Source organism: Lonchura striata, chromosome Z, assembly GCF_046129695.1.
Source record: "Lonchura striata isolate bLonStr1 chromosome Z, bLonStr1.mat, whole genome shotgun sequence".
Taxonomy (NCBI): domain Eukaryota; kingdom Metazoa; phylum Chordata; class Aves; order Passeriformes; family Estrildidae; genus Lonchura; species Lonchura striata.
Window position 1 is genome coordinate 76451018 of NC_134642.1, and position 15292 is coordinate 76466309.

Genomic DNA, 15292 nt, shown 5'->3' on the forward strand with positions numbered 1-15292 from the left:
TTTTCTGATGAGAAGACTTTCTCAGACATTCTTGACACTCAAATAATTGCGTAAAGCAATTTCTGTGCTCTTCCAATTAATTTGCAAGGTCTGTTTTATGGAAGTAAAAAAAAATTACTATTTTTATTTTTCTCAAAGGTAAAACTCAAGTAAGCTCTATTCTTTTAAATGGGCAATGTAACTGTCTCAGGGTCTTTCAATGGCACTCAAATTCTTATCTTTTAGGTATAATACAAGAAAGTTCCATATTCTTTTTGTAAGTAAAAAAGGTTCTAGACTTCAACCCAGAATGGGGAAATAAAACCCTAAGACACATCTTTGCAAAGCTGCTGTATACCATAATGATCACAGGACATCACAGTTTTAAAAAATTGTTTCCTGACTTTGTCTCTAACCAATAAATCAGACATCAAGTACTAACAGTCAGGAATTCTAAAAAAAATCTAGAAATTACTGCCAGTTTCCACACACAGGCTGACGTTATGTCAACACTTCATGAAAAAATTGTCTTACAGCTCTCTTGAAGTAAATTTTTGTATTCAATTTTTTTTTTATACAATTTTTTTGTATTTATACCTGACTTGAATATTGAATAAATCCATGCATTTTAATGATTAAACAACCCCCACCCCTCCCCCACACCAAAGAAATGAACAAATATTCAAGGACTTCAGTAACTCTTTTTGTTTCTAAATAAACACAAATCACTCTACTTTTTTTGATTTCTATCTGAAAACTCAAAGGCTGTCTTAATCTGTTGATTATTAAGAGCACTAGCTTCTGATTTGGGAAAAAAACCTTCAAAAAATAACTTTCCCCACACAGCACTAGAACCCTTGGTTTTAAGTATGGTAGTTTTGCTGAGAGGGTGTTTTAAAATACTAATATTGTCCTGCTGAAGTTTTTACTGACCAAAGCAATCCTCTTTTCTTTTCCCCTAAAGCTTTGCATCTGACATGCAGTTTACCACACTGTATGTCATTGTAGTATGCTAAGCGGGCAGCCAGCACTGCTAGACTTTACACAGTCTATGCATCAAGGATACTGATATAGGACAATTTAACATCAGTGACTGTCTTTCTAAGAAGTATTCTTCCTTGACTTTTGAATAGAACACTTTCCTCTCTCATATGTCCCTGTACTGCAAATAAGTTGCTTGGACTTGTCAAGAGAAAATATATATCAGGGTAATTCATAGGATAGAAGCAGGTTGATAGATATTGGCAGTGGTAGGACCTGAATCAGTCAAGCTCTGTTGAAGTCATAAACCTGGTAAAAAGCTATGACGGAAGCTTCTTCACATGCTACATCCTTACAGCACCTCCAGCAAAATCTGTTGTATAATCTGAAACATTATTCTCATTAAAGGCCCATTAATTTTTCAAGGGGGAGACACTTGATAGTCTAATGTCTCACATGCTACTTAAATCAGTTTTACACTTTCCAAATTCAGACTAATTGTGTGACACAAGACTTTGAATCTATTTTTTCTGTTAATGAACAGCTAAGCCTAAACTTATTAACTTGTTAGTAAGTTAACTAATCACTGTTTTTACAGTATCTATATGTGGTTTTATATGATCCAATATGATTGATACACTGCTAAGTTTAAGGCCTCTGGGATAATGAGTCTCCTTCTGAACAAAATCTGGTTGTTGCTCCTGTTACTTCAATTGCAGATATGTATCTGTACAAGGCTTTTTTGCTACTCTGGCATTTTATTAATTCCCTTCAACACAGTGACAAATGTCAAATTGCTCATTACCAATATGGATTTCTCATTCTGTAGGTACACTACACTTCTGAAATCTTTGCTGAAGTATACAGTAACAAACCAACCGAACAAACAAGCCAATAAAAAGAGTCATAACGGATTCTAACAACGAAAGGATTATCCTATCAGGACAGCATTTAGTTGAGGAACAATGAGGCACAAGAGCAATAAAGTTTATGGAGAGTTACCCTATAGCATCACCCTAAGTCAGGGTCCTGTCATCCATGTTCACTGTGTGTTTTCACTGAGGGCTCCATCACCTTCGGCTGTGGTCTGTCTAGACATATCCCTTTTCTGGTCTTTCAACCATTGGACAACAGCTGAAGCAAAAATTAGAGTTTTCAGGCCCTACTTTCCAAACCACCCTTTTGCTTATTGGTGAGGAATACGTCTGCCGCAGGTAGCTCGGTAGCATCGTAGGACCAGGTCCTGCACCGTCAACAAACAAGACACCTCAGACTGCTGTGTGAAACCCGGTGTGATGGCGTGAGTGGGGTGTGTGGGGAAATAAGCGGGGACACATCAGGTCACTGGAGCCGCCGCTGCGAAGCGGCTTCGGTGCCAGCAGCGGCAGCTCTGCCACTGGGAAGTGGCTGCCAGGGAGTCTCATAATTGGTCACACTGGGAAGTTTCCTTAACACTCAGTTATAAAACTTTCAGTTATAAATTTTTTGTCCTTTCGAACATAGAATCAGGCTAAGACAGAGGACTGGTTAAAAAAAAAACAAAAAACAAACAACAACAACAAAAAAAAAAAAAAACAAAAAAACAAAAAAAACAAAAAAAAAACCAAAAAAACCAAACTATCCCGGCCGAAGTTTGCTTCATTCGAAGTGGCGCTCGCTGGCGCCCAGGCGCTCCTGACCGCTCGCCGAGCGCGGCGCCCTCGCAGGCGGCGCGGCGGGCGGGGCGGAGCGGCTTTGGCTTCCGGCGGCCGCGCCGGGCGGCAGCGGGGCGGGATGCGGCCGCCGGCGCTGCCGCGGCTCCCGGTGGGGCCGCTGCTGCTGGTGCTGGTGCTGCTGGAAGCCGCCCGCTGCGGGGAGGCTGCGGCCCCGCGGGCCGCCGCCACCGCTTCCCCGCGCCCAACGGAGGCGGCCGGCGGGGCCGCCACGCGAAGCAGCAGCGGCAGGAGCCGCCTGGCCGAGGTGCCGGCGCCGCCCGAGCAGGGCCAGCCCATGACCCAGCGCGCCCTGTCCGTGCTGGTGCTGGCCAGCGCCGCCCTCATCGTCTACTTCGTGATCCGGACCGTGCGGTGAGGGCGGGGAGCGGGCGTGCGGGCGCGGCGGGGCTTGGCGCTCTCGGCCCTCCCGGTGCCTCCCGGTGCCGCTTCCCGGTGCCTCCCGGTACCTCCCGGTACCTCCCGGTGCCGCTTCCCGGTACCTCCCGGTGCCTCCCGGTGCCTCCCGGTACCTCCCAGTGCCTCCCGGTGCCGCCTCCCGGTGCCGCCTCCCGGTGCCGCCTCCCGGTGCCGCCTCCCGGTGCCGCCTCCCGGTGCCGCCTCCCGGTGCCGCTTCCCGGTGCCGCTTCCCGGTGCCTCCCGGTACCTCCCGGTGCCTCCCGGTGCCGCTTCCCGGTGCCTCCCGGTACCTCCCGGTGCCTCCCGGTGCCGCCCCCCGGTGCCGCCCCCCGGTGCCTCCCGGTACCTCCCGGTGCCTCCCGGTACCTCCCGGTACCTCCCGGTGCCGCCTCCCGGTACCTCCCGGTGCCTCCCGGTGCCTCCCGGTGCCGCTTCCCGGTACCTCCCGGTGCCTCCCGGTGCCTCCCGGTGCCGCCTCCCGGTACCTCCCGGTGCCGCTTCCCGGTGCCTCCCGGTGCCTCCCGGTGCCTCCCGGTGCCTCCCGGTGCCTCCCGGTGCCGCTTCCCGGTACCTTCCGGTGCCTCCCGGTGCCTCCCGGTGCCTCCCGGTGCCGCCCCCCGGTACCTCCCGGTGCCTCCCGGTGCCGCCCCCCGGTGCGGGCGCGGAGCAGCTCGGTCCGCTCCGCTCGCGTCACCCAGAGTCGCGCATCGGTGCTGGCCTCTTCTCATCTCCCTCCTGTGCCCTCCGGGTGGATTTGTCACTGCTGGCATCCGTCAGCCCACCTAAATTTATTTTGTGTGTTCTTAGAGTGATTTTTGACCAGTTGGCAAACTTCTATGTCGCTAAACTACCCAAGTTGTCCTCCCCGACTTTGGCAGTAAACATATTTCTTCTATGTTTTTTTTTTACAGTAAAATTAACCCATTTTGTGTCTTTTTAAGAAAAGGGCCCTTGAAAAGCTTGCTTCCACTTAGCTGCCTTTCTGTTTCTCATCGATTGCTTATGCAGTTAAGTACAGTGTTTGTCACTGTATTTTTTTGTCCTGGTAGTTTTACTTCTCTTTCTCATGCTTTAATAACGAATTCTTCAGAGCAAGGCCCAAATGTATGATTATGCATAAAACACCTCAATTATGGAGCAAGTTCTCCATGTACTTTTCATTAAATTTAGATACACCTATTGTGTCTAATATCTGCATCATTTAGTTTAGAAAGGCAGCTGAAGGACTGTTTTGTGTTTGTCATGTACTAAGATATACAGTCCAAGTAAACTAGGATACTTTGATTGTTCCATTCATCTTTCAAATCACTCTTGAGAAGCCTTGAGGGCACTTCTCAGTGTTAGTGTGTCTTGTAACATCAGCCTGTTGGATTTGGAGATGTGAGTAGTACTGTGGAAAGGCCAAATAAATAAAGCTGTCATTGCAGGAGCTGGAGAAGAAAATAATCATCTATTACCATTATTTTCTGGATGAATGGTAATTACTTCATAATCTGGTTTTGTTAGTAGGATGCTGTTCTGCATTTGCAACTGGAGTGCAAATGCATTACAACTTCTAGGTGCTACTGTAAGATGGAAGCTTTATACCTCACACTATTCTGCAATTCTGTGGCATCTTGCTTCTGAATTTTGGAATAGATAAAGTGTATGTTTTTGAATTCAAACTTGTAGCTGAAATGTTCTTGCAGTTATATACTAAATATAAGAATTAAGTGCAAATGACCCATTTTTTTGGCTAGGTTTCCTTGGCATTAAGACATATCTTATTGTAAGACATGAAAATTTTTTTAAAACTTTCTGACAAGTTGCCCGCCCAGTGGATGAAGGTAAAAAAGTGAGTGTAGTGTTTCTGGATTTTAGTAAGGCTTTTGATGCTTTTCTTCACAGTAGCCTCCTGGACAAGCTCTGCAGCTGTAGGGTGAGCAAATGAGTGGTGCACTGGTAAAAGAGACAGCTAAATGACAGGGCTCATAGGGTTTTAGTAAGGAGAGTTGCATCAGGCTGGTGCCCAGTCACCAGTGTTGCTCCTCAGAGTTCAATTCTAAGGGCCAGCTTTGCTCAATAATCTTATCTGGAGACAGGAGTTGAATGGGCCATTAGCAATTTTGCTGATGACGCCAAACTGGGAGGTGCAGTTGGCTCTCTCAAGGTGCAAAGAGCCTTGCAAGGGATCTAGATAGATTGGCGCATTGGGCAATCACCACTGGCAGGACATACAACAAGAACAAATGTGGGGCTCTGCAGCTGGAACAGGACACTAGTTTTACCTGGGAGAGAAGTGACTGCAGAGCAGCCATGCAGAGAGAGACCTCAGGGTGCTGGTTGACAGCAAGCTCAGTATGAGCCCACATGTGCCCTGGCAGCCAAGAGGGCACCCTTGGGTGCATCTCAGATAGCCAAACAGTCAAAAGAGGAGATTGTCCAACTGTATTCAGCATTGTCATGGCCTTCTTGCGTGTAACTGTGTGCAGTGAAAAGCGTACTAAGGCACATGAATACAACCAGACTGAAGAACCAAGCTGGAGAAAGAGCTGGAAGGCCTGTCCTTTGAGGAATGGCTGAGGACTGAGTTTGTCTACTTTGGAGAAGATGAGGACTGCCTGAGGGGTGATCTCATTGCTCCCTGAGGTCCCATTGGTCCCTGAGAAAGGAGATGCTTATCCCTTCTTGCAGAGATCCAGCTATAGGATGCATGGGAATGATTCAAATTTGCACCAAGAGAGGTATAAATTGAACATTAGGAAGCATTTTTTCTACTGGTAGGGTGGTCAATGACTGGAACAGGCTTCTTAGAAAGGGGATCAGTGTTTAAGAGGCATTTGGACAATACCCATGGTACCATGCTTTAAATTTTGGATTGATCAGGCAGTTGACTTGATAGTAGTTGTAGGTCCCTTCCAACTGAGCAGTTGTCAGTCAAAGAGTAAAAGATCTTAAGTTATTTTTGTTAACACTCAGGACGCTGCTTTAGAGTCGTGTCTGTGGTCATACATGCATGTTGCATAAGCATCTCCAGTATTCCTGTAGCTGTAGTTTTTTAAGTACTTCTTAGATAGAGTTTGAGTCACAAGTGATTAGTGTGTCTTTTTTCAACAGGATTTGTTTGAATCTAAAATCTGTGCCAGCTTTGTGATAAGTTTTATTTGCATTTTCTACAATCTAGACATTTGCTACGACTGTCTTAGGTTACTTTCAAATCACAGTAGCTACTCACTTTCCATTTTTACCCATTAAGGGAAAAAGGTAAAATGTAAAGTGAGATTGAACTATTGACTACATGAGTAGCGTGTACTGCCTCTTCTTAATTTCTTTTTTTAAATGTGTTTAAAGTAGTTTCTTATCTGCTAGGATATCCACAATGCTTGTCCTAGTCCCAGTTGCTTAGCTTCTACTTTAGTGAAAACCAAAAGGCATAATATGTAAAAAAAAAAGCCCTATCTTTCATTATACTGTAATCTTTAAAAAGTTTTAGAATTTCATTCTACTTGGTGCTTTGAAGTGTACAACTTATTTCCATGTTGACGAATAAAGAACAGATGAAATAAATTAAGAACATGGAAGGGACTTTGTCTTGAACTGAAAGGTAAAATTTTTGGTTTTGGTACTGGCCTTAGCTTTAATGAAAAAGCTGGGTAATTTGTTCTGGTCTAAAGCACTTAGGTGCCTGGGATAACAGTTGCTGCATTTTCATGTCATAATTGAGAGTGGAGGAAATTACCATGTTGATTATTTATTATAACATTAGAAATTGGAGAACTTTGAAGAATGGAATGTACTTTGTCTCTTTCCCATTCTTACAAGGTTCTATTTATTTCTCAGTTCCAAAAGGAGATATATTTTATACATTGGAGTATAGTGAAGAGATAAACCAAGATTGAATGCTGTTGTGTGTTCTTTCAAGAAGGGTATTTAAACAGGTTATGTAAGTACACTAGAGTTTTAGGACAGGTATTGAAGCTGACAATCTCAGTATTGTATTTGGAATCTCTTACAAGATATTCAAGTGGTGCCTAAATGTGTGACAGAGAAGTCACTATGCACAGTATACAGTAGTATAATGTATTATAAGTAATATGATAGCAATGCTATAATATTGCAATATATTAATTAATTTTTTTTAATATTAGCTCAGAAATACTCTGTGTTGAAGTTCCTGAATGTTGTAAACATGTTTTGTAGGCATTTAGATTGGGATTGTAAATTCTGGAGTTTCTAAATGAAAGACCTGTTACCTTCTTTACGTTTAGCACTAAGTACCTAGACAGAAGTTTTTTTTAAAGTCCTGTAGCTTTCATGTAGTTGTTAGCCAGTTACTGAAAGTGACTCTGTTGGCATTCTGTAAACAAATGCCTTTGCACAGTGTTTGGTGAGTGGCTACTGGTCTGAGTTCTGGAACTTGAGCAAGGCTTGTTCCATGTGTTAAGGAGTAGTTCTGGAAAACCAAACTGAATGGTTCATCGTGTGCACATGGTTCATTGTGTGCACATGATGCACGTGAGACCAAGGCCCATGCAGCCAAGCTGTGGAGAATGAGAAAAGCAGATGCAGACAATCTGCTTATCTGTGATAAGTACTGTGCCTTCATCCTGAAACATGCCTCTTCCTTCTGTGCTTTGTGAAGCAGACAAGATATTGACTCTACAAGATCTGTCTTATTCTAAAGTGTAATTATAGACAATTTTTTAAACTTGGTATCTGTAAAAGATTTCACAAATTATAATAAAAATTTCTAGTGTCAGCCATGACTTGTGTTACACGTTATAGTTTTGCTATAGCTTTGTTTGGTTTCTGCCTGATTTGATCTGCCATTCTTTTCAGATGCGTAAGACACATAGAGAATATGCAGCAAGGCAATTTTTTTCTCAGTACAAGTACGTTAGAAGTATGCTTTTGCATATATTTTTAATGTGGCTCTTACCTTTAGATGCTAATTGCCATTTTTGTGTTCACTACATTAATCCTATACAAAACTACAGTGACCTTAATCATTTCATGTAAACTGTTGACACTTAGAATTGTCTGACCTCTGAATTTCATAGAGCTAAGTGTGTACACTTATCATAGATTTTAGAAAATTTACACTAAGTATCAATATAGCAGTATTTTACATTATTGGATCAGAAAGTAGCAAAATATTTACATTACTTGAATGTTTTAAAATATTTTTCAGGCTCAGAAGGCAAAATAGAAAAACCCGAAGATACGGAGTTTTGGATACAAACATAGAAAACATGGAGCTGACCCCTTTAGAACAAGATGATGATGATGATGATACAACACTATTTGATGCCAGCCATCCTCGAAGGTTTGTATTTTGAACCTGAATGTACTTCTAGCCGTAGAAGTGAAGGAGTGTGGGTGATAAGCAGTTTCTCTGAGAAAGCTCACTACTGTGTTTCATATGCATAGTTGGAGAAGGGATGTCAAGATCACTTGAATTTTAAATGGGCAAGAATTTAGTGGGCAAGAAGATAAACACCATTTGCCTTCAACATGTGAGTTCCAGAGAAATGGAGAGGAAGGTAGGATATTTTTGTTACAAATACAGTGTCATTGACGTTAATGTTAAGTCAACAGCTAGCTTTTACCTTTCTCTTTTGTTTTCCTAATTTGGAGGCTCTTCAGCTTTTCCTATGTATTCTCACCTATGAGTTCTGCTTCAGGCAGCTTTGCTTCATTCTGCTTTCTTATTGCTAAAGTAGTCAGCATGATGATCCTGCACCAGGTTTTACATTTGATATTGCTGCACTGAAATATTAATATTCTTAAGCTATTCTCAGAAACTTTGTAGATACAGGAAAATTTTGTTGTACTTTGTTTGAACTTCCAAAACCAAATTTTGTTTGAACTTTTGTTCTGTTTCTTTAGTGTCCTTAAACATGATCAATTAAAATTTAAATTTATGTTATTCACAGTTAAATTTTTTCCTTCCTTACTGAGTAATGCCATCACATTGCACATGTAGATAGAGTGAAAAAAAAAATTGATGGGATTATCATAGTCATGGTTCATAGTTAGAGCTACTTGACTACTGTCAAGTATCAGAAGAGATCAGATGAGTTCTTACAGTCACAGCAAGTAATTGATTCACACTGGTTAATGTGAAATCAGATTCAAATCTCAAGCAAAACAGTTTGATAAATGCAATACATGATGTCGTGAATTAAAAGTATTGGAGTAATAACTCAGGTGTTCTACAGTTTACAAGGAGGAACTTTGGATGCAGTTCTGGCACTTGAAGAGAAATAGTCAGTCTGCTTTAACTTTGTCTCCCTAATGGGAATCTTTCTGATTTAATTTTTTTTGTAAGTCAAAGCCTCTCTTGATTTTTTTCTCCCCCATACACTAAAACTAAAATAGCTAGAATATCTCAACTTCCTCTGCATTTTAGGATTATGTGACATTTACCATTACCCCATGTTATTCTGGTTCCAGTACACATATATATCTACATATATATATATATATATATATAATATACACATACATATGTAAAATATAATAGGTAATTGTCACATTATATCCAGGAATTCTCTCAATGTCTTCCTTAAATCTTTTAGCTTTTGCTGTAATTCAGCATACTTGTTGATAGTGAGGTATTTGATGACAAATTAACATGATACTCTTTTAAAATGCTTATTTACAGGAATATCAAGTATGTGTTTTAGTAGGAAGTAAAATTATAATATAGGTAGTCATCATTAACAAACAGTATTATACAATTATAACTTTCAGAGAGCCTATTTCTGATTTTTCTGCCTTCCTGTTTCCTAAATATTTCATTTTGAGCGAGAAGAAAAATTTGTTAAAGTATTTCACAGTAGAAGTATCTAAACTGTTGTTTCCACAGTGCTCTGAAAGTATGTGCGTAAATTATTCAAGTCCTCGTTTTGATACTGGGAACTCAGGAAAACAGGGACTTCAATTAGATTTAGTGAAGATGGTGAATTTTCTTTGGTTTTGTATATTGATATCTTCCTGTGTTCTCTTTTATGGGGAGAAGCTCTTAAAATTTTAAGAGTTACTTTTTCTTGAAATAGTGTTCATGTGTAGAATGAAAGCAGTGCTGAACAATGTGAATTTACTCCACAAATCTCTGTAGAGCAGCTTGGTAAAATGGTGTTAAGACTTTGCAAAGATACATCATTGCTGGGAGGATAGTTTAAAAACTAGAGTACTTGAATTTTTTTTTTTTTAATCTTGATTGGGAATTAACTTTTTAAAGTTAATTTATTATCCCTTGTTTCAACTTGTTTGCATCTGCACTGAAGCTTAGTAATCAGTCTTCATGCTTAAGCACAGTCACCAAAGGGAATACAAAATGCCTGAATAAGCAAAGACAGCTTGATGCTGAGGACAGCATCATGAAAATGATGCTCACATACTTTTGGGAGATGTCATTACACTTTGTTCTGACACTTATAGTAATTCAGAGGTATGATTGATAAGGTTTTTTTGGAGGTAGCTTAAATATATAGTCAGGCCTGGAACCTCGGAGCAAGGAAGAGAGGCTTTTAGTAAACTAAGCTTTTTGAATTCAGTGCTTTGTTAAGTAAAGAACAGTTGCAGTTTTACTTAACTTAGACTCAACAATTGAGCTTATTCAGTGCTTAAGTTTCATTCTGCCACAACTTACAACAGAATGCACTAAAAAACAATGCAGTTACAGGAAATTCTTATCTCCATGTTCACTTATATTTGTTATTGACCTCAAAGTAATTAAGTTGTGGTATATATATAAAAGTATTGTTATATATCTATATAAATACATCTTTTTTCCTATTTTCTTTGTGACATGTTAAAAGACTGCAGTAGCACCCAGTATGCTTTCATTTTTATTCCTTGAAAATATCAAGCTTTTTTTAAGGTGATACTCTACGGAATAGTATGCCTATATTAGAAATCCCTATAGGCTTATTTTGGGTTAGCTGTTAACTGTATTCAACCCTTTGCAGGACTAGGCATAGAAACTTACTTCTATCCTAAAAATCATGATAGTGTTAGTATACTGGTGTCCAGATGCATTAGTGCTTTCAAGGGTTGCTATTTTCTTTCAGAGCTACATGAAAAAAGGTCCTCAGTGCCCTCAGCTGTAACATAGACAAAATTTAAGTGTACTCTAACTGCCCAAGCATAAAATTCTAGTCTTTGGTCACTCGCAAAACTTTACATACATGCTAACTGAGGAACAGTTATTATCACATCTTTGTTTTTCAAAATTATGTCACACTTCTAGTTTAAAATCCTCAATGAGTGACTTCACACAGAAGCTACTTGCTCAGTGCTGCAAGGCACAAGGAGAGAAATTTACTCAATTTATTTATAGTATTCCATAACTCGAATGCTACCAAGACCGCCAGAGTTTCAGTAGGAACTCAGGAGCCTTGAAAGTTCAAAAATATATTCATCATGGTAAATCCCTTTTTATTTTTGTATATGAGTTGTCTCTCTATTTGGAAAGGTTAAATGAATGCAGGTTTATGGTACTTTGCTTCACAGTAATATGGTAACTATCTGTTTTTCCAGTCAAATATAATAATAAAATGTCATGTCTCTCTGGGTTCTTTCATAATGTGTCATCTTGAAAAATGTAGGCTAAATTCACCTTGAAACAGGGCATTTCAGATTAATGCATCTGTTTCTTCTATTGTAGAGAAGTACGTGCCTTTCAATGAAAGAACTTAATCTTAGAACCAGAGAAGGAGACTGCTTCATGAGAGAAATAAGAAGCAAGAGGGTATGCAAGTCGGGGGGAACTAATTTAATTTGTGTATTTTGTGGCATCCTTAATATCTTGCAATAAGTAATGTATCAATTTGTTGTATCTTTTTGTATATAGAGATTCTCAATGTATAGCCTATGGGGAGAGAGTACTAAATGCACTAAGATAAAATCCTATTTGAAAAGGAGATTACTTGTAAAACAGGGTATTTTTTGCTTGTTACAAGTCTTGTATGCCATTAAGTGTGGTATACACTTTTTTTCTACAGTAACCTGGAATGTTAATTTTTTCTTCTGATATTAAATTGTAAGTAAATAAAGTCACTGTGGACTTACCAGAATTGTTAGAACATGATTTTAATTGAGGAGGTGATTTATTGTTTACCAATAAAAAGCTAAACCACTGCCTTCTGTGTTGGGAATTTAAAAAACTGAATTAACATGTTTTGTTCATGAAAACTAAAGTGAAAAAAAATAAAATGTGTTTACAGTGTTCCTAGCACTTAGTGTGATACTCCAGCGCTATATATTTTAAGGATACTTGGGATATTAATATAATTATGTAAAGCTTGGTATTGCAACATCTTCCTGTTGAGACTCCTGATTGCAACTGTTGAGTTAAATTTTTGTGAGGTCTCTCTTCCACTTGTGGGAACAGATATGGCTCAGTGACTTCAGAGTGTTGCTGTGTGATGTCAGAATTCAGATCTGTAGTGAAGTAGAGGTAAGCCTCTGTGAAAATTCTAAATATTCTGTAATTCTAAAATGAAACATTGACATCAGAAGCAGCTGTTACTGAAATGTGTGGTAGCTCTTTCATTTATGTAGTTGACATACAGTAGTTATGTTTAGTTTCTGGCTAGTTGTCCTGGGTTGTAAGATAAGCTTGTATTCCATTTGCCATCTGTTGAAGGCAAACCGGTTGGACAGGTTTTTGTTATCTCTCTCAGAGACAATGGTTTGCCCCGTAGAGGCAATGGTTTGTTTATACACCATTGACTGATTCAATGCAGGGCTGGTAAATGTAACACCGTGAGGGGTCCCACCCAGAGGGGGGAAGCCAAGCACTCTATTGTTGTTTAAAGGGGTAGTTTTTTTTTGGGGAGAGGAGGCAGCTCTCTGGGCGGGACTCCGAGAGAAGCAGCTCGCTCTCTCTCTTTGCGGGATTCCCAGAGAAGCAGCTCTCTCTCTCTTCGGCGGCACTCGCAGCGAAGCAGCCGGCGCGCGCTGAGGCGACGGCAGCGGAGCTCAGAGGCAACCCCGGCACAGAGGAAGACCGGCCCCACTGCCACCAGATCTTCAGAGGAAAACTATACCCTTCTAAAGATCACCACTTCAGCTGCAATTCATCAACTACTGCAAGGGAAACAATTGTCCCAGCAGAACTGATACTGGCACCCCGACTCCTCAGGTTCTGGACTTTTTTCACTGGTTTTGTTTGTACCGATTCCATTTGCCTTTTTAAATTGTTGTCTAGTTTTCTCCTAGTAAAGAATTGTTACTCCCATTCCCATATCTTTGCCTGAGAGCCTTTTAATTTAAAGATCCTGGTAATTCAGAGGGAGGGGGGTTTGCCGTTCTCCATTGCACAGGAGGCTTTGCCCTCTTTCACAGACTCCTGTCTTGTCGAACCAAGACAGAATTTGGCGCATCAACGTGAGGCTCGAGGGCATTGAGAGGGAAAAAGGATTAACAGTTCTTAAGTAATTTGGTTTTTTGTTGTGTGTAAAAACATCTTCAGCATCACCATGTGGTCTAGTTTACCTTGGTTTGGGTGGCATGTGATCGTAGCTATACTTTTCCCATTTGCAGACCCTTATCTAAAAATGGGTCCTATAACTAAGGCTACGGTGTCTGTTATCAAGTTTGGCTTCTGGGTTAATTGGGTGAGGAATTCATGGATCTTTAATTTCCTCTGGAAGGCAGGTACATGGATTCATAGCTATCACACATTAACTGTATGTTTTTGGGGTTACTTTAATAACGGTACCTACTGTGAGGAAATAGCACCTGGGCAAACTTTCTCTCAACCTTTTAACCATCTTTTTGGGTCTGCTCCACCAGTTCTCAAAGGGTTAAGATCCTTTATAAGTGCTAATGATACCATACAATGGGTGGTGTTGCTGATAGTCCTGTTATATTTAGCATTCAGAGATAAGGGAAGATTAACCTGGATAACTACCCTCACACCTACACCACAGACTCAAGATGCTGCTGCTCCAGAGCAGAGTATATTTCAAGGCATAAGCTTGCTACAGCAGTATTGGTGGGGGTGACTATGTATCCTCAAAGTACCAAAGTTATGGGCTACAGAGAAATAGGAATATTTTTTCTTGATTCTTCATCCTCTTGGTGTTTGAACAAAATTGGAGTACTTTTCTTTAAGGTCATTTCTACAGTGATAGCGTGGGGAGGGAGTCTTCTGTAGATTTTCTTCTACCAGCTGAAGTAAAGTAGAATATATTGTTATAAAAGTAGAATATATTGTTATATTGAAACTTTCTTTCTTGCTCTAGTAACAGATCAGATGTGGTCAGATCAACCTCCCAAGGTAATTTTCACCTACAGCTGCCCATGTGCCACATACAGTTGGGAAATAGATAGTATTTACAATAAATGCAAGTCTTTATTTTGCTTCCTGATGTACCTAACTTCTTCTGATTTTATGTAAAGATAAAAGTGAAATGGAAACACAGCACTAATTCTTGGAACTGCTTAGTTGAGGAATCTGGAGACATAGTAAAGAATAACTGGGTTGTAGACTGCAGGTGAAAGAACAGTAAATGATAGAAGGCAAATTATGCTGTTTCCATATATAAAGGGTATCATCAGTGTTAAAAGAAGCATAATTGAAATATTTCAGAAGTATAGGCTCTTCCTGACTTCGTAGAATTCAATCCTGTAGAATCTTTCTAGGCTTTGAGCCACCCTTTGGAGGTGTTATCCTTGTTATGGACAGATACTTGAACTATTTAAGCAAGTTAAAATCACTGGAAATGCAATCAATCTTTAAGCTCTTGTATATGCTGCAGGTAAACCTTGATGTTTTCCTGCAGAAAAAACAAAATGGAACAGATTGTTTATGTTTCCAAGCAAATTTTCTCAAAAATTTTATATAGGCTTCTTTCATTCATGCCTCCAAAATTATGAGGCTCTGTTTACAGGAAAACCATCTGTAAAGCAATCATACAACTGGTAATAAGTTTTGGAACAGTTTTGATTTCTGATATGTTCAATACCATGTGGTTGATAGAGAAAACTTCCTTGGCCTTACTTAGCTTGTATCTAATTTAAGAAGCTGAATTGGTTCTCATTGCATTTGCAGACACTAGTTAGAAAATAGTCATGGTTTTGTATGTCTTGGTCTTAACAGCTGGAAATTGCAGCTGTGAGTTATGTACAGCCCCTGTTGATAGGTGCAACACCATCAGTACCATTTCCAACTACTTGCTGAAAGCTGTTCTTGGAGCTGTTCTAACATACTTTAAAAAATTTGGGAA

General features: G+C 40.3%; 1 protein-coding gene across 1 annotated transcript; it reads left to right on the plus strand.

Annotated features, from left to right (window-relative positions):
- The first annotated feature begins 2733 nt into the window (after nt 1-2733).
- On the plus strand, nt 2734-14434 carry FAM174A (family with sequence similarity 174 member A). The gene is made up of 3 exons (XM_021543996.2): nt 2734-3026; nt 8242-8376; nt 11725-14434. Exons 1-3 carry the CDS (start codon nt 2734-2736, stop codon nt 11744-11746), a joined length of 450 nt encoding a protein of 149 aa, XP_021399671.1. The 3' UTR covers nt 11747-14434.
- The last annotated feature ends 858 nt before the right edge of the window (nt 14435-15292 follow it).